Source organism: Embiotoca jacksoni, unplaced genomic scaffold (assembly GCF_022577435.1).
Source record: "Embiotoca jacksoni isolate LCO1_2020_lvr unplaced genomic scaffold, fEmbJac1.0.p SCAF_26, whole genome shotgun sequence".
Taxonomy (NCBI): Eukaryota; Metazoa; Chordata; class Actinopteri; family Embiotocidae; genus Embiotoca; species Embiotoca jacksoni.
In genome coordinates, this window is record NW_027185377.1 from 499,613 (window position 1) to 526,989 (window position 27,377).

A 27,377-nucleotide genomic window follows, 5' to 3' on the forward strand; every position below is an offset into this window, starting at 1 on the left:
ATTCAGCAGCAGACCCAGCGGCTCAAAACGGATCTCAGGCGGACGAACGGCTTTTATTTGGACACTTTTGTTGTGAACAGGGGCGCGCGGAAGGGTTAGAAGGACCCCCCCCCCCCCCCCCCCCCCCGTGCAGGTGACACCGATCAGCCGGAGACCCCGTGGTGATCGTTTTTTCCAACCAGGCCGAGGAGCGTAGCGCCGCAGAGAGGCTGCCGCGGCGTCCTTCACCATCTTTTAAATCGCTGTTTATCGGGACTTTTACAGTCTGCTGTCTTTTATCAGACTCCGTCCGGTTGGATTTAATAAAGAAACAACAACCATCCGGCTGCTTCCATTCAAACACCTCGTACTTCCACATTTCCGCGTTTGGACGTCTGATGCTCCGTGTGTCCGGCAGGTGAGTCGGAGTCTCTCCCCGCGTAGAAAACAGCAGATATCCGCATTAAAATGTCACTTCAACACATCTATGTTCATTTATAAGGACACATACAGATATATGACACCGCACACGTTAATATCTACTCATATTAATGGTTAAAAACACATTACACCATTACAGCGCGTTCAGATGAAAATTGAGGTTTTTTTTAACGGAGTTCTGAATGGAGAGCTCTGTGGAATTTACAGTCCAATATATGTAGTCATAAGCAGTTAAAGTCCTTTATGCAACATTTTACTACTAAATTATCAAAGTACCAAAAGGATAGATTGAATTAACGGTTGCAACTAAAACATATTTTCATTATTTATTGATTTGTAGTTCATTTCTTCATAAATTAACCAATAAAAAGTCAAAAATTTGCGATTAATTGTTTAAATCAGTAAGTCAAGCTTTCGATTTTTACAGAATTTTACATCTGTGGACTAATAATTTCTTAAAAGAAACAAATATTTTCTGTTTCCAGTCTCTGAAATGTGAGAATTTGATTAATTTCTTTGTTACAAATGAAACTTAATTGAATATTTACATTTTTTTTAAAGTCATATCTTGGACTGGAAATGATTACAGATATTATTTTCTGACATTTTTATGGACAAAGCAATAAATCAACCAGTTAGAAATTGGGGACAATAAATATGCAGATTAAGCAACAATGATCAACGCTGCTGGTAGGGAACTATTATATAATTTATCAGGAGTTTATAAGATGTAATTAGTCTTAATAAAACATTTATTCATGCTTTCATACAGAAGTTTTCAGTATTTATTTTGAAAAACGTTTGGGTTGCCAGAATGTGGAAAATCCTCCTCCTGCATGACATGTTGTTTCTCCTGCAGACTTGTGTTGGTACGAGTCAACAGTTTATATTTACTGTATTATTTGTTTAGATCAATGCAGTAAATATGAAGATTGGATGGTCAGAGCTGATGTTGAAGAAATTTAAATAAAAAAGGTTCTGTTCCGGTTCCGGTTCTGCAGACAGATTCCTGAAGCTGTGAACGATGTGAGGAATGTTCCCGACCCGAACGCATGTTTTCAGACACATTCTTCACATCTTTGGTCGACATTGTTCCGTCCCTTAACTCCTCCCGGTTCCTTGGGCTCCCTGTCAGACTCAGAACCTCTTTCTCTGGGCTTTAACTCGGTACCACGTGGTTAAAAACTGGAGATCCGTTTGGGTTTCATTCACCTTATGTCGAGGTAATTGGGTCATCGGGTCATTAGTTTTTGGTTCTGTCCTGCAGATCTTCCCCTGCACCGGTTTGTTCCTCTGGTTGTTTTGTTCTGCAGGTTCTGTTCTCTAAAGTTTGCTCTGCAGGTTCTGTCTGAAGTTGTCTTGTTCTGGTTGGTTCTGTGATCCTGTGGTTCTATGATCCTGTGGTTCTCTCTGCCAGCAGCAGAACAGAAGCTGCCTCAGCTGCTGTCAGAGGGAACCTGCTGAGGGATCTCTCCAAGCTGGCTGAGGTCCTGTCTGTCTGTCTGTCTGTCTGTCTGTCTGTGTGTCTGTCTGTCTGTCTGTCTGTGTGTGTGTGTGTCTGTGTGTGTCTGTCTGTCTGTCTGTGTGTGTGTCTGTGTGTGTGTGTGTGTGTGTGTGTCTGTCTGTCTGTCTGTCTGTCTGTGTGTGTGTGTGTGTGTCTGTCTGTCTGTCTGTCTGTCTGTCTGTCTGTCTGTCTGTGTGTGTGTGTGTGTGTGTGTGTGTGTGTCTGTCTGTCTGTCTGTCTGTCTGTCTGTCTGTCTGTCTGTCTGTCTGTCTGTCTGTCTGTCTGTCTGTCTGTCTGTGTGTGTGTGTGTGTGTCTGTCTGTCTGTCTGTCTGTCTGTCTGTCTGTCTGTCTGTCTGTCTGTCTGTCTGTCTGTCTGTGTGTGTGTGTGTGTGTGTGTGTGTGTGTGTGTGTGTGTGTGTCTGTCTGTCTGTCTGTCTGTCTGTCTGTCTGTCTGTCTGTCTGTCTGTCTGTCTGTCTGTCTGTCTGTCTGTCTGTCTGTCTGTCTGTCTGTGTGTGTGTGTGTGTGTGTGTGTGTGTCTGTCTGTCTGTCTGTCTGTCTGTCTGTCTGTCTGTCTGTCTGTCTGTCTGTCTGTGTGTCTGTCTGTGTGTGTGTGTGTGTCTGTCTGTGTGTCTGTCTGTCACCTCTAAATGATGATTTCCTCACAGAGATGAAGAACAGATGTTTGTTCCTGAAATCTTCAGCACCTTTAGTTCTAAGCGGTTCTAAGTGGTTCTAAGTGGTTCTAAGTGGTTCTGAGCGGTGAGCCTGGACTCGTCCTTCAGGGTACCAGAACTGAGGGAACGGACCCGATGAGGGAGGAACAGGTGCTGATCAAACATTCATGGTTTCCAGAGTGTTTGGTGAATAATTCAGGCGTGAAGAGACGTGGAGCCGTTCTGCTGTTCTGGGTTCTGTTGGGCCCAAAGTTCTGTTTGTGGCAAACAACACAAAACCATGTTGTGTTCTTACGTGTTCGTTCATTAAGATATCTCGATTTCTTTTTGATGAATTCAACATTCACTTTGAGGTTTTGGTCCTTTTCCTCAGCAGGAACTTTTCCCAGGAGAACTGGAACCATTTCAGAGTCTCAGGAGGAACCAGGGTCCTAAATGTAGTCCCAAAAAAACCCAACAAGAGGAGACGTCGACTCATCTTTTTATTAGAATTTCCTGTTTTTAAATTCACAGGTAACTGACTTCCTGTTTGGAAGGAAACCTGCAAACTTTCAGTTTCCTCAATGTCAGAAACGGCAAAATTAAAACCACGTGAAGCAGATTTAGTTCTTTAGTTCTTTTCTCTGCGGCATTAAACGTCTTTGGTTCTCCTTCGGTTTTAGTTTGATTAACTGGAATCTCTCCGTCTGGACGTTAATGAGCTCAGTTTAAACCAGAGTTCAGCTCCTCGGCTGGAGATTAATCCCGTTCGGAGGATTTCTCTCCGTCTCCCCGCTCGGATGCCGACTCTTCGTTTTCATGCAAAAACTCTTGACTTTTATTTTTCCGTCCCGCTGCGTCCCGCTGCGTCCCGCTGCGTCTCGCTGCGTCTCCGTGGATCTTCGTCTTTACGACTCTGTTTGCGTTGCTCTGAGCTGAAAGTCGGCTGTAAACCAGGAATTTCACTTATTTACTGTTTGCAAAGTAAAGATCAGTTTTGTGACCGATCAGCTGTCGTCTCGTCACAAAAAAATGTTAAATCTATTTTTTTTTCACATTTTCTCACCTTTTAAACATTTAATCTCAAAACATAAACTTAAAAAAAAAATGGCCATGAATATGACTTGGTAAGTTTATCGTAATATTTAGACTTTTTTCTTATTTTTTACCTTGAAGGTCAATTCAACATGATTTTCCTTTTAAATAACTTTTCTTAGTTTTTTCTTCTTGTTGATGGAGATGAACCTTCATACAAATCAGATCAGACTCTCGGCTCCTCCTCAGATAATTGAAGCTCTGACGGCCTCTGGGCTGATGGACTCTGGAGCAGGAAATATTTGGTGAATCTTTGGATCTCTGGCTGGGTGGAGCCTGTCTGTCTGCCTGTCTGTCTGCCTGTCTGTCTGATCAAATCATCCTGATTTAGTTTTAGTTTTCTTTGCAGAGTGTTTTCATCCTGCAGCTCGTCTGTAATAAGAAGCGCTGCAGGAAGTCGTGGCTAATCACCGCGGCAACCATCTGTCAGGACTGTCGGGAGGAGCAGCTCGTCTCTGAGGGCCAGTTTGTTCATCCTGCTTTATTCTCTTGTTCTCATCCAACACAGCAGGTTTATACAAATCTGAGTTTATCTATTAGGTGTGTTTAAATCAGATCTGTGATCAGCTGAGATGAAGCTTTCAATCAGTTAATCTAATCTGAAAATGAGCTGGGCAACAGAGGATATTAAAATGGCAAAAGATTATTAATAAAATACCAGATTTTTTTTATTTCAAATGCCAGAGATTTTCTGAGAAATATTAATGAAATGTCTCAAAGATATAACAAAAAAACAGTTATTTAAAGTGTCAAAAACTATTAATGATATTATCAAAATGCTTGTAAACTATTGTCAAAAAGATTTATGTTAGAAAAATAATAGCCTATGCAAAAAAAACATCCAAATTCGAAAATAAAAAAAAAAATGAATACAACCCTTGAAAAATATTCATAAAATGTCTGAAATTCTTAATTAAACTGAAAAATTGTCCAAAATCTTTTGTTAAAGTGTGAAAAATATCAAACTTCCTGCAAAAACATCCAAAAACCACAATAAAATATATCTGAAATTTTTCAAACAAATTTTAATTAAAGTGTCCAAAATATTTAATAAAAAGTTCTGTAAAATGTCCAAAACCCATGAATGAAATATGAGAAAATATTCATATATATATTTTTTTGGGCATATTAATACACAGATTTACTTGTTGATTTTAACACTTTATGGAGCTTCAGATCTTTATTTGCTGCATGCAAAGCTGCCGTTGGGGCAGTTGGACCCTCCTGTTAGTGCCTTGCTCGGAGGCACAACAGAATACCGGCATCTGTTCTGCCTTCAGGGGGTTGAACCTGCTGCTTGTTGGTGTGAAGTGGATCAGAGGGAGTTCAGATCTGTGCAGGGAGACAGAGCGGCTCCGTGGTGGATTAATGATTGGCCGGGGGGGGGGGGGGGGGGGGGGGAATCTCCCAGCACAACGGCCATGTTGTCCGGGCCAAGTGGCTATGAAACCCAGGGAGGGGGCGGGGTAGGGGTGCATGGTGTCTGAGGGGCCCACAGGAAACACATTTCAGCTGGACCTTCAAAATAAGACTTGGTGACCCAAAGTGTTCACCGCCCACTGCTCGTTATCGCTTCATCATGTCCATCAAACTTTATTCATAATTAATTATTTATCAGTTTGTCAGGAAAAAAATGGAGGAGGAGGAGGAGGAGGAGGTGGTTATGTTTCTCTGCCCTCTGCCAAAAATATCTCCATCCTCCAGTGATCTGAACGTAGAGAGACGGAAACTACAGAAGGAGAAAAACAAGGACAGATGAAGAGGAAGATCAGAGGAGAGGAAGAGTAACAATGCACAAAGACACCAGTCTACCCATAACCCTTTGCTGTTCATGGGTGGGCTCAGGTGGTGGTCACCTGATGAGCTCCTGTTTGATGAGGAGTCGTCGTCGTGTCGATGAACTCCTCGGCGGCGTTTACTTTCATCGACCATCTGAGGTGGCGGGTCGTTTCTGAGCATCTTACCCACAAAGCAAAGGGGGATTTACATATTTGGTCATGCAGGCAGAACTCAGTGAGATGTATAAAACAAACAAAAAGGAACAATCAAATTTTGAGGAGGATAATGATCAAAAGTATAAATAAAAAGGTATAAACTGAGAAAATTAAAATATTTCACCGAGATGATCAATTGCTTATAAAAAAAAAATAGTTGCAGATAAATTTCCTGTCAGTCAAGCATCCCTCCATTTTATTTATGAATTTATGATCTTATCGCCCTCTTTTAGATCAAAAATCATTTTTCCTCTTCTAATTATTTTAACTTTGAAAATCTTTCGGTCTGACGATCGAAACAAAACTGGAAATATTAGGATGTGACTAAGTAAAATATTTTATTTGTTCACCATTTTTCTGATTCTACGAAGACCAATCGAGAAAATAAATACGCCAGTTAAATCTTGAAATTTGTATACTTTGCAGTGGTTGTTAGTTTGTAGTTATAAAAGTTATGAATGTAGATGGTAAAACAGGAGAGGACCTAAGATTGAACCCTGAGGAACACCTCTGTAGAACATTTTCTTACTTTACTAATACTCGCTTATACTATTTTGTTTTATAAAACTTCTGAAAATACTTTTAAATACCTTGTACAATTATTCAGAGCCCAATTTTTTAAATGTTTGTTTTTGTCCAAATATCCAAAAACCCGAATATACTGAGTTTACCGATGAAGAAAACCTCAAATATTAACATTTGAGTGTTTTCTGATTATTGAAATGTTTTATTTTTCTGTTTTTAATGAACTATTTAAAAGATATTTGGTGTTTGGGTCCAATTATTTTTAAAAGGGGCCAGAAAGACTAAAACGTGACGTTAGCTGATATCTGGTTGTTGTTAACCTCCAGAAATGTAATCACATTTTTTAAGAATGAAATAACTGGACGGACCTCCTTGGATCTCCTCTCGGTTGTCGGTGGTTCTGACGGAGATCCGATCGGGTTTCTATTGATTCATTTATCATCCAGTGATAACGGATCCTGCTGCGGTTTTTATTCTCAGCTCGTTTTACATTTTTAAATAAGTGTGACTTTTCCTGGCGACCTCAGATGAACGGTGTCGCGTTCTGTAGACCCAGTCCGTCTGTCCGTCTCTCCGACTGTCCATCTGTTTGCTCGTCCTGCGTCTGACACTGTGAATGAAACGTGACCTCGCCGAGCAGAAACACTCACCTGAGACGCCGCTGAGGTTTTTATGAGACGAGGACGCCGTCTGTCAGGAGACAAAAGAGACCGAACTTTACCGGAGAAATAAAAGCCGACGGGACGTTGAGTCTGGCTGTCACGCTCTGCTGCTTATTACACGGCAAAAAATAATAATACAAAACCTGCAGGAGAATACAAGTTTGTGCTTCAAGTCGTGTCACGAAATCATAAACTATTTAATCTCCTGTGGTGTTAAAAGTGAAAAATCAATGATTCATTTCATTTCTTCAAGCAAATTTAGTTAGAAATAAACCAAATATTTTCAGACTTTAGTTCCTGAAAAGAGAAGTGCTGCTTTTCTTTGCTATTATATTGTTTTAAACTGAATATTTGGTCAGTTGGATGTTTTACAGGCCAGAAAGTTAACTGATTTATCAAAGAAATTATGAAATGAATGGTTAGTTTTAGCCTCGTTTCAAACTAGGCTGAAATAACTTCCAAAAATATGGATTTCTAGTGAATATTTTGTTTTAGTTTTTATTGCTAAATTGATTAAAACCCTGTGAATAAAAGACCCAGATGAAATGAACAGTGAATCACGAGTCCCTGATGGAAGCAGTTGACCTTCTCCGGCTTTTCTAGCTGCCGGCCTTCGATTCCTCTCAGCTCAGTGAGCGGACAAGTAGAGCATGAGGACATTGATAACTCGCTGTATGACTGGACGGGACGACGTGAAACTAACAGAAAATATCACATTTCATTCATGTTTTCTACTTTTCTTTTGTTATTTCAGCTTTGAGCTCTTTTAACCGTTTGGAGACATATTTTCAGGGTAATTTCACCACCTTCAGTTTTCAGCTCATAACTCACTCAACATAGCAGCTAACCATTCGTACTATATCTGTTTTTTTCAGGACAGTCTCCTTTATCTAAATCCATCACCTTTACAGTTTTGCACATCTTTTGCATCATCGCTATGAAAAGCACATAAAGGATTTATCTTTGTGTAGTGGTAGGAGATGGACATTAGAAAAGTAGCTTGTGATGTTCGACACGTCAATCCGTGAAGGCGACAGTCAGCGTCGGCTCAAATCAGATGTTTCCTTCATGTACTTTGGTGAAAAAAAAGAGTTGTCGGTATTTCGACAAATAAGAATCGGATCTCAAATTTAAGCAGCTATCGGACCCAAACCCTGTAAAAGGACGATGACGCGTGTTATTCTTTAATAAAGTCAGTGGGTAGTTAAACCTCCTGTTGTCATGGAAACACTAATGGCCTCCACGGCGACGACCTCCTGAGGCTGTTTTTGTTGTTTTTACGCCTCCATGGAGACGACAGCCGAGTCTTCAGGTCGTCCGACTCATTCTCGTGAAGATGATAACTGAGGAACGCCTCGAGGGACTTTCTTCAAATTTGGCACAAACTGATCCAATTTTGGAGGTCAAAGGTCACTATGACCTAAAAAAAAACATGTTTGTGGCCATAACTCAAGAATTCATAAATGTCCAACAGAATGAAATGATGAAGTGAAGACTTTATATCTAGTTGTAGACGGGAAACTTTTTAAACTGGCTTCAGGACCAGTTTATGGTTATTTTAGTGACTCGGTTTTGGGACTGATTTAGGACTTTGTTTAGACTAGTTTAGCACAGGTTAAGGACTAGTTATGGACTTGAGTATTGGCTTAGTGTTGGACTGGTTTTAATCTTACTTTTGGGCGACAGACAGACAAACTCTGGACTCCATTATTAAACAGTATAACTGAGGAACAGCAGCTTTAAACTACCAACGCCTTCATGTCCATCAGTCGGTTTTAGAGGTTCGACGGAGGGTTTGTTGAAGTGCAGAAACCACGCGGTGGATGCTGACGAGTCCCGGCAGCTCCGACCGGAGGTGAAACTCTGCTGCTCTGTTTTCTGGCCGCTCTGCCGTGAACTCCATTAGTGGAAGTGACTCGTAAGCAGAGTTCAGTGAAGTCCGGTCGGTCTGAGCTCAGCGCCGCCGTCGGGACACTTGGGAACCGGCTGCTCATTTAAAACCCAGACTGTCTTTGTTTGAAGTCACAATTTATTTCATTCAAATCCATATTTCTGATGTTTCACAAACGCGTCTCATTTTCTGTCTTAAAGTTCATTCTTCAACTTGAAAGTCTGTTAAAATAATCTGGTTTGTTTCCTCAATCAAACCTTAAATTAACATTATTTAGTTGAAATGTAATCCGACTTTTTAAACAAGTAAATAAATAGATGATTTATTTGTTTGTAACTGAATATGAAATCGTATTTAGTTTCAATAATGGTGACATTTGAATATTTGTATTTAACCTTTAGTGAATAATTTCTGTTTCATAGTTTTACAGTGCATCCGGAAAGTATTCACAGCGCTTCACTTTTTCCACATTTTGTTATATTACAGCTTTATTCCAAAATGGATTAAATTCATTTTTTTCCTCAAAATTGTACACACAATACCCCATAATGACAATGTGAAATACATTTTTTTGAAATATTTGGAAATCTATTTCAAATAAAAAAAGGAAAAAAAATCCCATGTACATAAGTATTCACAGCCTTTGCCATTACACTCAACATTGAGCTCAGGTGCTTCCTGTTTCCACTGATCATCCTTGAGATGTTTCTACAACTTGATTGGAGTCCACCTGGTAAATTCAGTTGATTGGACATGATTTGGAAAGACACACACCGTCTATATAAGGTCCCACAGTTGACATGTCAGAGCACAAACCAAGACATGAAGTCCAAAGAGTCATCTGTAGACCTCCGAGACAGGATTGTATGGAGGCACAGATCTGGGGAAGAGTACAGAAAAACTTCTGCACCATTGAAGGTCCCAATGAGCACAGTGGCCTCCATCATCCGTAAATGGAAGAAGTTTGGAACCACCAGGACTCTTCCTAGAGTCGGCCGCCCGGCCAAACTGAGCGATCGGGGGAGAAGAGCCTTAGTCAGGGAGGTGACCAAGAACCCGATGGTCACTCTGACAGAGCTCCAACGTTGCTCTGTGAAGAGAGGAGAACCTTCTAGAAGGACAACCATCTCTGCAGCACTCCACCAAGCAGGCCTGTATGGTAGAGTGGCCAGACAGAAGACACTCCTCAGTAAAAGGCTCATGACAGCCCACCTGGAGTTTACCAAAAGGCACCTGAAGGACTGTCAGACCAGGAGAAACTAAATTCTCTGGTCTGATGAAACAAATATTGAACTCTTTGGCCTGAATGCCAAGCGTCATGTTTGGAGGAAACCAGGCACCGCTCATCACCTGGCCAACACCATCTCTACAGTGAAGCATGGTGGTGGCAGCATCATGCTGTGGGGATGTTTTTCAGCGGAAGGAACTGGGAGACTAGTCAGGATGGAGGGAAAGATGAATGCAGCAATGTACAGAGACATCCTTGATGAAAACCTTCTCCAGAGCGCTCTGGACCTCAGACTGGGGCGAAGGTTCATCTTCCAACAGGACAACGACCTGAAGCACACAACCAAGATAACAAAGGAATGTCTTCGGGACAACTCTGTGAATGTCTTTGAGAGGCCCAGGCAGAGCCCAGACTTGAACCCGATTGAACATCTCTGGAGAGATCTGAAGATGTCTGAGCACCGACGCTCCTCATCCAACCTGATGGAGCTTCAGAGGTCCTACAAAGAAGAACGGGAGAAACTGCCCAAGAATAGGAGCCAAGCTTATAGCATCATACTCAAAAAGACTTGAGGCTGTAATTTCTGCCAAAGGTGCTTCAACAAAGTATTGAGCAAAGACTGAATACTTATGTACGTGTTATATTTTCGTTCTTCATTTTTAATAGATTTGCAAAAATTTTCAACAAACTATTTTCACGTTATCATGATGGGGTATTGTGTGTAGAATTTTGAGGAAAAAAATGAATTTAATCCATTTTGGAATAAAGCTGTAATATAACAAAATGTGTAAAAAGTGAAGCGCTGTGAATACTTTCCGGATGCACTGTATACTCGGACTAATCATGGATGGATGTTTTGATGATGAAATAACGGGCGGTCGCTTCAAGCTTGCACAAAAATCTTTTCTGTTAATTACTTGAAACACAAAAAAACCCAATTTTAACAAACTTGTATTTTAGTTTTATTTATTTTGAGACATTTGTGGCTCCGTAGAACAACAGATGGAGTTGATTTCTACTTTAGTCGTGCAAAGTTCCTTCAAATTCAATAACGACACAAATATCATGCAGCAGCTCGGTGACGGGTTTAATCCACATTTTGGAAAAATATATTGATTTAATCTGCAGTTCTGATGGTTTTCACCTTCACGGCTGCAGCTTTTCATTTCATCACCGTAATCTCACCGTAGTTGCGTCGTTAAACCGGTGAACATGCAGGAGGCGACTTTACACCTCGTTCAATAATTCAGATGACTCGATGACTCGCAGCCAAGAAAACACGGGAGAGCTTCGGGAAACAGGAAGTTACTGAACGATGTCCAGATGACTCAGCAAAGTGGGAAAAAGATGACTGCACATACGTGTGTTTCTCTCATCCAACACACACACACATATTAGTCATTGTGCAGCAGGTCCTCGTCACCACTGACACTTTGACCCCGATGCCACCGATCCTCCAGCTCACAGGTTAGATAGGGAGCGTGACCTTTGACCTCACATTGATCCGGCGAGTCAGACTTCTCCAGCGTGTCTTCCAGTTGCCGTGGGGATAGTCAGCGTGCACATTGGCATATGCGTGTTTTTATTGGGATGATTTTTATCCAGTTGAGACGTGTGGCAGAGTTTTATAAATGTCAGGATACGTCAAAACGGGAACAACGTAAACAGACTTTTCTCCAAACTTCTACTTTAAACTAATGGAGTTGTTTCAAAATAATTATAGGGGAGAGAGAGTGTGTGTGTGTGTGGGGGGGGGGGGGGGGGGGTTCTATGTCTGCACCGGTATCAAAGGCGAGTCTTCTCGGTGACCTCTAGTTGTTCTCCCGAGGCGTCTTCGTCTCTCACGTTGAGATCACAAGTTCTTCCTCCGCACCGTCAGCTGTTCCACTTCAGGCCTCCAGGAACAGCTTGTGATGCTCGGCGGGGGGGGGGGGGGGGGGGGGAGTGTGTGTGTGTGTGTGTGTGTGTGTGTGTTTTTGGTGGGGGGGGGGGTACAGTGGCCCCGGGCAGACAAACGACTGAGGATGTTTTTTTTAATCTGGATCCTCCGACATCAGCAGCATGTGATGATTTGGTGATTAAAAGGAATAAAAGGAACGTTTTCGCGAGTCATCTGATTTTTAGTTATTTATCAGTTTTATCCATCAGTTTGTTTTCTTCACCAAATGTGTCGTTTACAGAACTTCAGTTTTATTATTTTTTTGCAGTTTTTCATGCTAAACTTTTGAACAAATTTGCAAAAAGCAGTTTTTATCTTTATATTTGCTGGCATTTTTTTATTTTTATTTATTTTGCTGTTTTCTTTTAAAGACAAAAGTGAAGAATTAAAATAACTGATAATATTAATCATTCCCTGCAGCACTGCGTTGTGATTTATAGTCGTTATTGATTTATTTTTTTGAACCAGCTCCACTCGTGTGTTTGATCATATAAAAATCATTTAAAACTCGGGTCAGTTTGGAACCTGAACGTTAATACAGTAATTCATTTGAACATTTTTCTATTACCTACAGATACTTCTATGATTTATTAGTGACTTTAGCTGATTGTTCAAACTTTCTTGTTGGTTTCTATTTCATCTTTTTATCCGGAAAATTCAAATGATTTAAACTGAAGTTTTGTCTGTTTTTAGTATGAAATCCTGCAGAGCTGAAACGAGCTGCTGTTCTTTTACCTCCCATGCCTCAGGGTGTGTGTGTGTGTGTGTGTGTGTGTGTGTGTGTGTGTGTGTGTGTGTGTGTGTGTGTAACATCTCTAATGTGTGATCACTATCTGTTTTTTATGTTTGGAGGTGCAGCAACAGATGATTGTTTTTATGAGGGGTGGATTGTGTTTAAATGTTCTCTACACACACACACACACACACACACACACACACACACACACACACACACACACACACATGCGTGCCTGGACTCGGCCTGCGATCCTGAGCCTGCATGTTTCAGCTGTTAATCACAGATCAGAGCTGCTTCTTCATTTTCTCTGCAGAAGAGAACAATATTTAAAATCTCAAACATTCACATCAATAAAAAAATATAAATATATTTATAAAATTTCAACCTTCACTGGGAAACAAACTTCTTTTTTTTAACCCCGCCTTCTTCTCGTTCCTTCCTGTCCAGCTCCTACCACTCAGTGTCTCCATGGTGAAGTGGGCGGGGTCTGATGTCAGCCCCTCCTCTTCTCGACCCTCCCACCATGCCCACCATGGTTTCTAGGCTCCCCAAGTTCGGTTTGCGGCCCAAACCTCAGACGGTTCCTGCGGCCGCTCCGATCGCCGGCGCCGCTGGCAGCACCCGCCTCACCACCGGGTTCTACCACCACCCGGGACTGGGCGGGGTCAACGGCAACTCGGCCACGCCCCCCTCCTCCACCAAACAGAACGGGTTCATCCGAGCGCCGAACTCGTTCTCCATGAAATGGAGGAGAGAAAACGGGGCGATGGAGGAGGGCGGGGCCGACGGAGAGAGGCGGGGGAAGGGCGGTGCCAACGGGCCGGGTCGCAGCGGCCTCCTTCAGTATTCCTCCCAGCGCCAGCAGGGGTCACCGGGGTCACAGCGGGAAGCCAAAAAAACAACCGCATCATCTGCAGGAAAGGGGCGTGGCTTCGGCCAGCCTGTGACATCATCGCCGTCGCCACAGTCCAGCCCCAGAACACTTCCTGTTTCTAAAAGCGGGTTTCTCGGGTCCAAACTGACCAACGGCACCAAACCGACCCTGAACGGCAGCTCAGGATCCAAACCGCGGCCCGGGGCCCACGCTGCTCTGAGGCCGCCACACAGCTTCGGCTTCAGGCCCGGTTCCGGTCCGGGATCTCGATCTGGTTCCCCGCTCCAGAAGAAGCCGCCGGCCAGCCGCTCCCTCTCCAGCGACAGCCTCGGCTCCGCCCCCTCCGTCCAGCTCACCGAGAACGACCGCTTTCGGTCGCGCAGCCTCACGCAGGTTCGCCGGCAGCCTTCCCCCACCCTCACCTGTCCCTCAGGCTCCTCCCTCTCCTCCAGCCAGGCTCCGCCCAGAGGCAGCTCGATGAGATCACCTGTCAGCAGCCAGACGGATCGAGCTGGAGGGGTCAGAGGTCAGACTTCTATTCCCTCCCTCCTACCACCGTCGTCCTTGAAGAAGCCCCTCCTACCGAGCATCGGCTCCGCCTCCAAGCCCAGCGGCATCAGCTACAAGCTGTCGCGCCCGTCACTCATGAAGCAGTCCCGCCCCCTCAGAGTGACGCCCGCTGACGTGTCGCGAGAAGAAACGGACCAACGGAGGAACTCTGTGGAGACGCCGTCGACCGCCGACAGCAGCCCAGGTTCACCTCGCTTCACCTCCTCTCATGTTTCTGTCCTTCTCATCTCGTTTCTGTCCTTCTCATCTCATGTTTCTGTCCTTCTCATCTCCTCTCATGTTTCTGTCCTTCTCATCTCCTCTCATGTTTCTGTCCTTCTCATCTCATCTCATGTTTCTGTCCTTCTCATCTCATCTCATGTTTCTGTCCTTCTCATCTCATCTCATGTTTCTGTCCTTCTCATCTCCTCTCATGTTTCTGTCCTTCTCATCTCATCTCATGTTTCTGTCCTTCTCATCTCATCTCATGTTTCTGTCCTTCTCATCTCATCTCATGTTTCTGTCCTTCTCATCTCCTCTCATGTTTCTGTCCTTCTCATCTCCTCTCATGTTTCTGTCCTTCTCATCTCATCTCATGTTTCTGTCCTTCTCATCTCATCTCCTCATGTTTCTGCCCTTCTTAAGTCCTCTCATGTTTCTGTCCTTCTCATCTCATCTCTTCAATTTTTCCACATCGCAAATCCCCTCATTAATAATAATGTTATAAATGATATCTCCTCTGTAACATCTGGATTCTCTCCTCAGTAGAAAACAGCCCGGAGGCTCCGGAGTCAGAGGGGCTGTCGGTGGAGCTCGCATCCCAGGGAGAGGTGTCGATCATCGGGGAGACGCTGGAGGACATGTCCCTGTCCTCCACTTCCTCTCTGGACAGAAACGACACCAGTCAGGAGTACATGGACGACTTCGACAACCTCGGTGAGACACGAAAGACGGACACAAAGACACAGCGATGAAACTCACAGATCAGTAAATCAGAGTCGATCAGTTTCTCTCCGTCGCTCATCGTTTAGTGTTTGCAGGAAACGGGGGAGTCGGCATCCTGCTGCTCTCGTCCAATAACGACGAGGAAGACTCGGGGCTCGACCAATCCTGCGCCAGGTTTGACGACGACAGGGTGGCCGTCAACGGGGTCGCCAAGGCAACGGGGTTGTGTTTCCTGGACGAAGGGATGGATTGGACCGGCGTGCGACTCGGCGGTGAGTTTTAGAGGATTAAAGTTCGGAGTCAAAAGATTCTGGAGACTTTTTTTTTTTTACTTCCTGTTTGTGTCCAGGTGGACGAGGAGAGCACCAGCTGACCCAACTGACCCGCCGGAGGAGGTCCAGTCAGCCCGACTACCACGAGCAGGTACTAGCGCCGGGAGGACCAATGAAACGACAGAAAGCTCCTGCAGCTGCGAATCTGCAACACGAAACAACGGACTCATGTTTAGCTGCGAATATATTATATATATAATATACATTTTCACTGTTTACTAGATATTCAGACAAAAATGATTTGGTTTTACTAAATTGAATAAATTGCTTCAACTCAGACTTTTTTACACCGAACAAACATAGACTGACTCTGAAAAGTCACTTTCAACAGACTGAAAACTCGCTCTAGATTTGAGATTTCTACGTTTATCATCATCTGTAAAATGTTTAATATCTTAAAGAAATCGTCGGTCTGGAACTTGACGTCCTCCTCCGGTCTCCTCCCCCCGCAGGGCGGCTCGTCCCTGGATCTGTCCCCCTCCGACAGCTGCGGGTCCGGGGGGACGTACATGTGGGACGAGGAGGGCCTGGAGCCACTGGGGGGCGCCGCCACCACCGCCTCCATCCACACCAACAGCAACACCACCCACCACATCGGCAGCTTCGACTCCGACCTAAACAGCATCGTAAGTCAAATCACCCAGCGATTACTCCTCTTCGTCTTCACACGATGAACGTTAAAAATAAATGAAAACTATGGATGAAAAGTGAAATACAGCTCAATAACACACATGAACTAAAAACATTTCAGTTGATCAGAGTGAAAACTGATTTTCTTGTAATAATAAATGATTTTTTTGAGTTTTAAACATCCTCGTACATATGATGCACTTGGCTTTAAATCCACAAGGTTTTTTTAAAAGATACTTTTATTAATTACGATCTAATTAACAGCAGCTCCTTTAACATCTAATTTTACATATTTGTAGGTTATTATTTGTTAGAGCTGCTTTACAACTTGTTTCACATTAAAACAAACTGTAGGTGCCGGCATCCACCAGCAGGGGGCGCTGCAGGAGGAGGTTAAAAGATGAAATAATGCTATCCAGTGGGGTTGAAACACTGCCCCTTTGTTTATCTAATAACGTTTTGGAAGCTGAGTTTAGGAGTGTGGACACTTTGCTGTTCTTATTATTCTAATTTCCTTGTAACAGGTTGATGGTTTCGGAGTCACCAGCTGAAGATTTGAGGTTTTCTCGGTGCAGTTTGGGTCATTTTCTTTCTGTCAGTTCAGCGCGACTGAACAAACAAGAAAGGACAGACAAAAAACAGCGTGTTTAATATTCGAGCGGCGTCCGGCCTCTCTGGAGGATCGGGTGTTACATTCAGAAACCAGCAGCCAGAAACCAGGTGGCGGTTCGGTTACAGCGAGCGGACCGAGGAGAACTGGCTGGAGGTCAAAACGGACACAAACAGGAAGTTAAATATCAGAACGTCGCTCCTGTTTGCAGACAGTGTTTGTTGCACATTTTCTCTTAACTTCTCTCAAACATTCTGATGTCCTGATAAAACAGCACTTTATTTCAGATAACTCATTTAAAATCTAAATGTCAGTAAGTGTGGAGATTATAGACAATTTTATTCACCAAAATATAAAATCGGAAGTTTTTATTCTCAGAAACAGCCTTTTAGCAGCTTTTATCATGAAGTCCTCTGGCTCCCCCTAGTGTCTGCTCAGTTAATTACAGCTTTCTCTCCTGTATGATTCATAGTTTATACTGGAAGTGTTATAATTTTTTTGTTTTTGTTTAATTGATTCTTTTATTGTCCAACACTTTTACTCGGACACATTTAGACTAAAGAACAGACGCAGGTGTTTTGATGTTTTTTAATCAATATTTTCAGCTTGGAGGTCGTCAGCATTAATTAGGCTTCATTCATCTAAATAAATGAACTAGCTGCTGATATTTCTGACCTCGCAACAGCAACAGATCAGAACTGAATCTTTGACTTTGTAGTTTGACTGTTATTCAGATTTAATGAAATGCTCAATTGCAGAGTGAATCGTCCCGTTCAGGTCCTCGGTCCTCTCCTGCTGCCTTTATTACCGCCTCCTGCTGAGTGCTGTTAATAAAGCTGGTGAATAATGCTGCAAGGTTCTTAATGAGTGACGTGTCCTCTGTGTTAACGAGCTGCAGGTCCTTAAAGAGTGATTGATCCCGATGAGCTGAAGGCCTTAATGATCTGAGGACACTAACGAGCTCCAAACTGACTTCTGAGGTCTTTTTCTCTCTTTTTTTTTTTTTTTTTGATTTATATCTGATTGTCTTTTAATTTGTTTGCTAGTTTGACCAGCAGGGGGCAGCGTCGTCCTGCTCTGAGTGTCCAGTTTTCAGGGTTTGTGTTTTTATTTTTAGGAGGTTCAGTTGCTAAAAAGAAGGAACGTCTTTGGTTTGATTTGGACATTTGACGAACAAGTGTGAATATTCCAGTCTAAAATCTAGATGACTCTTTCTAGATTAGTTTACATGCTCGTGCTATTTGGTTCTCAGTTGGACTCCAGACTCACCTGATGTACAGAAACTGTATTTGCATTCACAGTCTGCTTTGTTTTGTTTTGTTGCTGCTGCAGTGCATGCCGGTCTATTTCCTCTCCTGTGAGTGTACAAATTGGTACTTTATGTTTTAGCAGATGGATTTTTTTCCAGTTAAATGAGGGTGTGAAGCTCAAAAACAAAGAAGCTCTCGCTTGTTGATTTTTGCAGGATCAACACTAAAACCTGGTGTTTTACTGCAGATGTGTTTCAGTCTGGTTCAGTGTGTTTTATCAGCAGGACATCAAACCTGTAAATATCCACCTGCAGACAAAAGACCGTTTGTCTTCTTCTTTCAGGACATCTTGAACAACCTGGACTCCGGTGATCTGGCCGACGACGACCTCATGCTGGACGTAGACTTCCCAGAAGACGGCTCTCTGCATGGCGGTGCGTTCACAAACTCACCTTCATTTAAAGGCTGCGAACGAGCCGTGATGTACCAAAATCTGCTCAAACTACCGTGTAGTCAATAACTTCGCTGACGTGTCAGTTTAGGAACGTGATAGTTCGGTTCAGGCTAACAATTCAGTTTAACTGTTAAAATACCTTCAATTTATCTGTTTTTTTTCAGGTTTTATCAGCTAAACTGTTTTTTTGATGCTCACGTCACATTGTTTAAACTGTTGGAGCAGCAGAGCGGCAAAAAAAAGTGATTTGTTGAAAAAAAAAGCATCAGACGTGTCATCAAACGGTGAATCCAGTATTTATGCCGATTCAGCTGTTTTTTACAGGAAATGAACGTTTTGGTTTTCCTACTCGGAGGACAGCGTCGGACTGTGTTGGTTCTGTTAACATCTGTGAGTCAGTTTCCATCAGTAACGACTCCCGTCTGATCCTGGACCCACAGATGGAGACGGGCTGTCCAGCATGGCCCAGTGGAGGAGGAGACAGCTCTGCTGGGGGACGCAGGACGTCCACAACGACAACGAAAGGTGAGGACGGTGGTGGATTCACCTGGTTGGTTTCCAGTAGGTCAGATATATAATCAAAACAGCCATCATACGTATTTACTTACTGTAACAGGTGATTCTAGTGTTCACAAAGCGTTTCCCATCATCCCTTGCAGTGACTTCCAGTGTTACAAGCTAACGGAGGATCCTGGAAACAAGAGGACGGACACCAGCCGGGACGGAGACCTCATCCTGGACCTCTGTCCTCCGAGGTGATTCAGCATCTCGGAGTCTCTGTGGTTGTTTTGACTCTTTGTTGTTGTTTTGTGTCTCTTTGTAAATATTTAGTCTCTTTGTTGTTGTTTTGTGTCCCTCTGTAGATGTTTATGTCTCTATTAGTTATTTGTGGTATAAATGTAAAATAACTGAGCTATTTTGTCAATAATTAAAAGTATTCTTGTTTGTTTAAAGGTATGAATGTGAAACATTTTTGGAGTTGCATTTAAAAATTGTGTTTAATTTATTGAACTCCGCAGAAACCGGATGTTTGAAGAATCAGCCGAATGTGTTTCATGTTCCTGTCCTGTTTGTTTCCCCCCTCAGGTCTGCCAGCCTGTTTCCCGGTTCTCCCGGTTCTCCTGGTTCTCCTGGTTCTCCTGGTTCTTCTGGTTCTCCTGGTCTGGGTATGGATGTGGAGGAGCTGGCTGAAGACTGTTCGGCGGTCAGGTCACAGCTGGAGTACCTGCAGAGGGTCCTGCTGCAGGTGAGAGGGTCGTGGGTCATGAAAGACGTGTTTCCTGACATTAAAGTGGACATTAATCATAACGTGGTTCTTCAGGAGGACGACATGGACGAAGACACTCTGACCAACGACACTCTGAGTCCGGAGACCATCGACTCGTCTCACAGCTCTGACTCACAGGTCAGCACCCATCCCTCTGTTATCAGGCCTACGTTTCCCACAATGCCTCTCTTCAACCTCTCTCTGTGTGTGTGTGTGTGTGTGTGTGTGTGTGTGTGTGTGTGTGTGTGTGTAGGTGCAGGCTCTCCTGCAGGAGGTGCAGCAGCTCAGAGAGGAGCTGAGGAGTCGAGATCGAACCATCGCACAACTCACCCTGCAGCTGGTCTGTACGAATATCAACCTGTTTCTATTATGTTTCTATTCTGGAGTATTTTCCCAAAGTGACTTGTTTTATTGAAACTCATAAATATTCACTTTTCTGTGATTTAAGAAAAACAAAATCATTAACTTTGATTTTCACGTCGTTTAGAAAATGCCAAAAACAACTAATCAATCATTGAAATAGTTGCAGATTAGTTTTCAGACCTTTACTGGAGCTCTGTGGATATTAGAACTGTCAGGGTTCATAATAAAACCTGAGATCATTTTTAAAATAGTTTTTTTTTCCTGGTCTGAACATTTTGGGGGAAAATGTGAAAACTTAAAAGGTTTTTGAAGAAAAAAAAATTGTTTGAAAAATGACTTATAAAGTCAATCAATTATCAAAATAGATTGCCTTCAATTTTTATAATCAACTAATTGATTAATCATCACTGTGACAATTAAACGTTTGTTTTATTTTGAAAAATATCACATTTGTAATTATTAAAGAATTCATATTAACTAGAAAATGTTCTTTTATGAATTTGCAAATTTAATATATTCCTATTTAATGGAAAGATTACACAAACACAATAAGAACATAAACACAAAACCATAATGGTGAATATAAATATGTACATTATACTTTACCAGATATTATTAATATATAACATTTACATAATAACTGTGATGATGTGTTGGTCTGTTGGTTAAAACATGCAGTTCACGTTTTAAATGAGGAGAAGAAAATCTGGCTGATATAAATTAGTGTGTGTGTGTGCAGACTGTTCCCACGGTGACCACCAGGTGTCGTTGCCAGGAGACGACAGTTCGGATGAATCAGCACACGCAGACGAGTGTGATGGAGAAAGAGAGCGTGGCCTCGCAGACGCCCTGGAGAGAGCACGCCGTGAGGACACACACACACACACACACACACACACACACACACACACACACACACACACACACACACAAATATTTATCACCAAACTACAACAAAATTAAACTTAAAAATGAAATAATAGAAAGAAATGAAAGAATACAAACTTCATGGTTGCAGCTTTTGTTGTTGCTGCTTCTCGAGATCCCGAGATCTAAAAAAACAAAAAACACCTTCATGTTCTCTCTGGCTTTACTTTGACTTTCTAACTTTTATTTTGAAAGGCTGTGTACACTTCCTGTATGTTTGACTTCTTTCTCGTCTGTTTCTCCTCGTTTCCTTTTTCTTTGTGCTTTTTGTTTTCACAAAGTCGACTTGCTTTCCGTCTCGTGAACCCTCACAGATCAGCTGACTTACTGATGCTCCCTTAAAAGGGTTTCTGGGTAATGTAGTTCAACGTAGTAGTTCACACTGCTTCCATCAGGCAGATGAAGTCACGTATTAGTGGATATATTTGCGTCCGTCTTCCTGGCGTCCTCTCTGATGTTGTGAATCAGCGTCCTCTCTGTCTCTGTCTCCATGTCCCTCTGTGTCTCCTCAGGCTTTCCCTCCTGTTCCTTTCCTCTCTCCACCCTGGCAGTATCAGCGCTCCAGGCCTTACAGGGGCCGTCCGAAGCCCAGCATCCCCTCCCACCTCGCCAGAAGAAGTGAGTCATGTAACCCTCCAGTATTAACCAGCACCAAACCACTGACTCTTCATCATCATCATCATCATCATCATCATCATCCCAATGTCCCTGTGATCGATTATTCTGATCAGTTTTTATATTTTCATTGTCATTTCTCTGTAGGGATTTAAAACTTCAGTTAAAACCTCAAGAAAGTTTAGTGAAACAAATCAATAATGCACAAAATCTAGTTGAAAATTACAACTGCACAGTTGAAATAAGTAAATATGTAAATCCCAAAAATTCTCTATGAAGCAGTGCCAACAGATAGAGGTGGACAAGACCACAAGGAAAAGAACTTTTTTTAATCGTTTACTCAACAAAAATAACAAACAATGTAATGATTATCTGGAAAAAGTATTTGCACATCAGAAGCTTGTATTGCCCCCTTTAGCAGAAATAACTAAATATAGCATCAGCTTGCAGAGGTTTTATAAATACTTCATGAAAATCTGCTTCAAGTGCTGATGTTTGAGGGTTTTTATTGCCTTTTTCAAATCCCTCCAAAACATTTCAATGGGATTGTTACATCCTTGACGAGCCCCCACATATGTTACATCCCCAGAGGGAATCTTGGACAAGTCCCCACAAATGTAGAGTCCCCTCAATGGGTCTGGGAGATGAGGGAAGCAACTCAAGAAAAAATAAATCTGGGGAAATAAAAAGAGGAACGGAAAACCAAATGTGTAGAAGCTTAAAAAGACAAAAATGCTTCGCTTTAATTATTTAAAAGTTAAAGTTAAAAGTTTGATTCCGTCAGTTTTAAAGCCGTGAACAGGCAAAGTTTAGTGTCATTTAAATTCAGTTATTTGTTTTCAGATTATCCTTTTTTATGTTTTGCTACAAAACTACTCAGACGACCGATGTTTTTGTGTTTTGAGATGATTCCTGTGATAAATTATCCAATCATTCATTTTAGTCGAGCTATAATCTGAATTTGACATCAGATAAAACAAATAATTTAGACAGAACTGTTAAATGAAAGAAGGTTTTTCATTTCTTGTTCCTTCTTTGTCAAATGTTTTCATGAAATTAATGAAATCAGAGTTTCCATTTATGTCAAATCCTTTATTAATAAATCAGATGCAGATTCACACGATCGCTTTAAAAACTTCAGTCAGTAGAAACTCCAACATTCAGAGTGCAGAAAAGTAAAGAGTTCAGAGAAGGCGGCTTTAATGAACACGAAGCGACTGGAATATTTCTGCTCAGAATTAGAGTCTGTGCTGATTCCACGGCTCTAAATTCAAAGTTTTCTCTGCGACATCGGAGGTGATTTGAACTTATTCGTGAGGATGTACATTAGTGGAGTCACTTCAGGGGAAAAGTCGCGGTGGAAACAAAGTTCCGACACATTTAATCCGTGTTTGCAGGTTTTTAATCTCATCATACGTTCATTAAGCATTTCTGGAATCAGCCTCCTTCCTCCTCCGTCGTCGTCTTCACTCTTTCCTGAGTAGTTTGTTGGTCCTTCTCTCTCCCATCTGTCCTCTTCTTACCGTCCATGTTCTCCTGATTTCGTACGTCTGAGCTGGAAACTGTTTTAAAACCTGTGATTGACTTTTCGTCCTCTAACTGTCCTCTGTGTCTCTGCTTCTTCTCTGCTCACCTTGGACAGGAGTGGAAAAACTAGTGCTTTACTTCAGTGACACAGCGTGGTACGGTAGCACCTCTTTTTTTTTTATCTTCCTCTTCCTCCTCTTCCTGTTTCCTCCCTCTTCTGACCTCATTTCACAAAGGAAACTCTTCGTCCCAAAATGAGTCTTAAAGTAGTATTCCAGGATTTATGTCTGCAATGGGAGGCAGTGATTTCAGTCCGCGGCCGTTACTGGAGTCGTTTTTCACCTCCTTCGTAATAATTTCAGTTGAAATGACCTCCTGTGATTTAAATCCAGTCTCGTCCTTGTAGTTGAAATTCAGTTCTGTGTGAAAATCGGACTGAAACGCGTTCAAACCGACACACGGCCCGTTTGAGGAACGAGTACGACGAGATATATCAGGAGGGCCTCGTTTTTTTTTTTATCTTGGATTTATGTATTTTTACTTCATACTTAGTCAAATTGTCACATTAAAATGAGCAGAAGTGTCTGAGCTGCTGCTGTTGGCGGTGAATCGTGGATGTTCAGACAGCGGTCGGCGGGTCGCTGTGATACTGAAGGAAACCTAAAAACGTGAAGATTCTCAGGCAGCTTCTGAACTGTGTTTTTATCCTGATTTCTCATCAGATTAATGGACTGGTGCTGAAGTTGTTATTATTGTTATTATTCTGTTGTTGTGTTTATGACACTCTGAGTAACTAAACTGTTTAAAAACTATCGTCATGGTTTCAATAATTGAGCAGAGTGATGATGCAACATCATATAATGAGCCTCCAGGGGCCAATGGGAGGACAGCAGAGATGGAGGGGTGGGGTTTGGGTGGATCAGCACCGTGTGTGTGTGTGTGTGTGTGTGTGTGTGTGTGTGTGTGTGTGTGTGTGTGTGTGTGTGTGTGTGTCGTGATGTTTGGCAGCGCAGTGATTCCCTCTGAAGGTGAATCCTCCTTCAGCTCCCTGCAGGTGGTCGAGGACACTCTTCGCTTCTCCTCTTCCTGTTTCTTCCTCCTCCTCTCCCTCTCCCGTCTTCTCCTTCCCGTCTTGGCACCTCGTCCTCCTTTTGTCCCCTCTCTCCCTCCTCTCTCCTCTCTTTAATCCATAAGTCTCGTCGTGCATTATTTATGAGTGGACGCACTTTAAGACATTGGAAATGTCCCAGAGAGGGAGAGAGGGAGACAGACAGGCTGCAGTACCAGCGTCAACCACCAGATGTCAGTGTTTACCTGCAGATGTTCCTCTGGTCCTGCTGAGAACATCCACGTTTTTAACGTGTCAGACTCAGTTTGGCCCCCTGCTGGACAGATGGTGAATAGAAAAACAACTTCACTTATTTATTTCAAAAATTACTTTTCAGTTTTTTTTAATATTTATATCGTCAGACGCTCCAACTGACTGACGGTTCGGACACATGAAAGATCTTTAAAGGAATTTTTCAAGCAAAAATGCCACTTTTTGTGTTTTTTTTCTTTCCAGATGTGATGATAGAAACAGTTTGGAGAAAAATGACGGGTTGCAGCCTCAGTCCAGTGTGTCAGATGAATGTTTGAGGGATGAATAAATAGTTTGTGATGTCACAGCGACGGGGGAGGAGTTTAGTTTTTTGTTGTGAGACGAAACGTAACAGGAAGTGATGAGCTGTTGTGACTAAAAACATACTTGCATGTTCTTTGGAGAAAAAAACAAACGTCATAGCAGCATGGAGATGAACTAAACTGTAGGCTTGTTGTTGTTGTTGTCGTCGTCATTGTTTTTTTTGGTCATCCAGCAGTTTTTTATGTTTTTCTTCAGTTCAATCAGAAAAATCAACTGGTTTTTATCAAATAACACACAACACTGATCAAAGGAAACACATAAATCAAAAGCAGCCACAAACACACACACACACACACACACACACACACACACACTCTCACATTCAGATCAAAGTGTCTGAACCGAGCGGTCATCTGAAAGAATAACTTTTTTCTTTTCTTTTTCACCTTTTAAATAAATAATGAAAATGGATCCTGACTTCTGTTTTTCAGTCACAGATACTTCACTCCTCCAATCAGGAAGACCAGGAACCACTGACAGACCCAACGCCAGCCCAAGCTCCGCCCCCAGCTCAACCTGAAACCCCTGCCGACAAACTCCTCCCCCACCGCAACACCAATGATGGGAAAAGACGAAGGGAAGAGGGGGAGGAGGGAGGTGAAAAGAGGGGAGCCCACAGCAGATCCCTGCTGCCCCCCCAGCCCTCCAAACTCCACCTCTTCCTGTCTCCCAGCTCCGCCCCTCCGACAAAGGCATCCAGCAGCAGCTATTCTGGGGTTAAACTCAAAACGCCAGCTGTCACCTCCGGCTGCTCCCGACTCCCCAAACCGAAGAGCCACTGAAGCTGCAGCTGATCTCTGACTCCGCCCACCTAACAAGCAGCTTTTCCTCCATCATCGTAAACTCCGCCTCCGGAATGTGAAACCAGACTTCAGTAAAGGATCCAGAAATCACTGACGGTGTCAAAGAGCCCGAAACATTCACAGTTAACTTATTTAATGTTGATATTTTGAGCACTGCGGGATAATAAACGTTTAAAAACTTGATAACTATTTATTCTGAGGCTCCTAAACATGTGACGTGTTGGTGCAAATACAGATTTCATATAGAATGAAAATAAACAGCAATCGATATTCAAACTTTAATAAAAACGTCATGGAGAAAAATACGACCTCCACGTTCGTCGCTGTGGATTGTTTGGAACGGATTCGGTTTTGCGTTCAAGATATATTCTGATTTTAGTTGTTAATCACGAAGTTGTTTGATTATTTTACTGTAAAAAGCCTCGAACATACAGACGGTGGCGTCGAGTTCGCTAAAGCTACGACTTCTTTGTCGTCTTTCTTAGACTTCCGTCTGATTCTCTGAACGACGTGAAAACCGTGACGCCGACCCGGCTCGGCTGTTTTCAGCTCCAACAACATCTCAGTGTTTCTGAGCCCGAGCAGTTCTGGAAATCATCCGCTGCTTCTAGACTCATCGCAGCAAACTAAACTGAGCTTTGTTCGATTTGATTGATCTCTCCTCTGAGCTCTTTCGTAAGTAATGCGACCACGAAACTTAAAGCGCCACCAGGATTATCAACATCATGTTGAGATGACGACTTCATGGACCGGCTCGCTGCGTTAGGAACCGGTTCTACCGCTGCCGGGCCCGACTGACGAACTTCCTCCGACGCCACGGAAACTCGTTAAAATCTTCGCCCCTTCAAATTCCCGCTGAGCGAGTCTTCCTCGGAGGAGAGTCGCCAAACACAACGAGGAATATTCCACCTCCACCTGCGACACAAACCCAGATCCTCCGGTCACCGTCGACCGTCACGTCTACAAGGTCAGAAAATCCGTCTTTTGTTCCGACTCCGAGACTTTCACTTTTCCTTTGTGCCTCACGTTTGGTTCGACGTTCACTTCGTTGTCTCTACTTGTAGTTTTGTTCTCGCGAGTCCAGGTTTCCTGTGAAAACCTCCTTCCTGCTGCGACGAGCCGAGAGAACGGGGCCGTCCTTGTTGTCGTGGCAACCTGTGGAGGAACTCGAGATTTTCATCGGTCAGCGACGCTTTGAACAGAAGCGTGTCGATGACTTTCGGAGGTCTGGAAGAGGTCAAAGGTCTCGGCGTGCTTCAAACAAAGTCCTCGTCACGACTGCTGTTCTGTGCACCAGTACAACTTTGAGGTACTTTGTACAAACAAATATTATTGATTAAACTACAGCAGAGTAATGAAGCACTTAAATGGAACTCATCAGGATCTCTAGAACCGGAACCTTTGGACCTGGGGAACCGGGGTCTAAACGAAGTCCCAGGAACATAGTTTGACCCCTAAAACCTCGGTCAGGTGGGGGTTGGTGAGGGGGGCGCGTTGTCTGCTTACTGATTGGATAAGTTTATCGTTATAATTTAGTAGAATTAAAAAAAAAAAAAAACCACCCCAAGAAATATTACGAGAGTTTTAGAAGCAAACAAACTGAAAGCAGAACGTTGATCACGTGTGAGACGAAGACAGATTTGTTTGAAGCACAACGAGTCTTTGGACTTTGTGGAATCTTGTTTAATCTCCGTAAATGAATTCACATGTAATAATTTCAACGTGCAGCGGAGCAGTTTGCTGAAGTCGTTCCAGACATCTCAACTCTTTCCGTAGTTTTTTGCAGACTTATTTTTCTTCTCTGAATGCTGAACGTCACATTTCAGAATAATTTGAACATTTTATTAACACCTGGATTTCTGCAAGAACAACTTCCCCGACGAGTCCAATATAAT

General features: G+C 42.8%; 1 protein-coding gene across 5 annotated transcripts in view; it reads left to right on the plus strand.

Annotated features, from left to right (window-relative positions):
• ccser2b (coiled-coil serine-rich protein 2b) overlaps positions 1-27,377 on the plus strand; it is a 33,097-nt gene continuing 5,720 nt past the window's right edge. The window contains exons 1-16 of one of the 5 annotated variants that reach the window (XR_011178803.1): positions 1-397; positions 13,100-14,280; positions 14,841-15,011; positions 15,116-15,292; positions 15,370-15,443; positions 15,754-15,978; positions 18,186-18,276; positions 18,737-18,821; positions 18,956-19,051; positions 19,383-19,542; positions 19,618-19,701; positions 19,817-19,903; positions 20,666-20,791; positions 21,366-21,471; positions 25,111-26,449; positions 26,547-27,377. The exon at positions 26,547-27,377 is cut by the window's right edge and continues 5,720 nt beyond it. Coding sequence is in view for 4 of the 5 variants with exons in the window: in XM_069159914.1 (XP_069016015.1) it covers positions 13,143-14,280; positions 14,841-15,011; positions 15,116-15,292; positions 15,370-15,443; positions 15,754-15,978; positions 18,186-18,276; positions 18,737-18,821; positions 18,956-19,051; positions 19,383-19,542; positions 19,618-19,701; positions 19,817-19,903; positions 20,666-20,791; positions 21,366-21,471; positions 25,111-25,199 (2,709 nt within the window). In the remaining variant the exon portion in view is untranslated. Of the gene's footprint in view, positions 398-13,099; positions 14,281-14,840; positions 15,012-15,115; positions 15,293-15,369; positions 15,444-15,753; positions 15,979-18,185; positions 18,277-18,736; positions 18,822-18,955; positions 19,052-19,382; positions 19,543-19,617; positions 19,702-19,816; positions 19,904-20,665; positions 20,792-21,365; positions 21,472-23,110; positions 23,151-25,110 lie in introns of all 5 variants that reach the window. The other 4 variants (XM_069159915.1, XM_069159914.1, XM_069159917.1 and 1 more) reach the window with 4 other exon arrangements.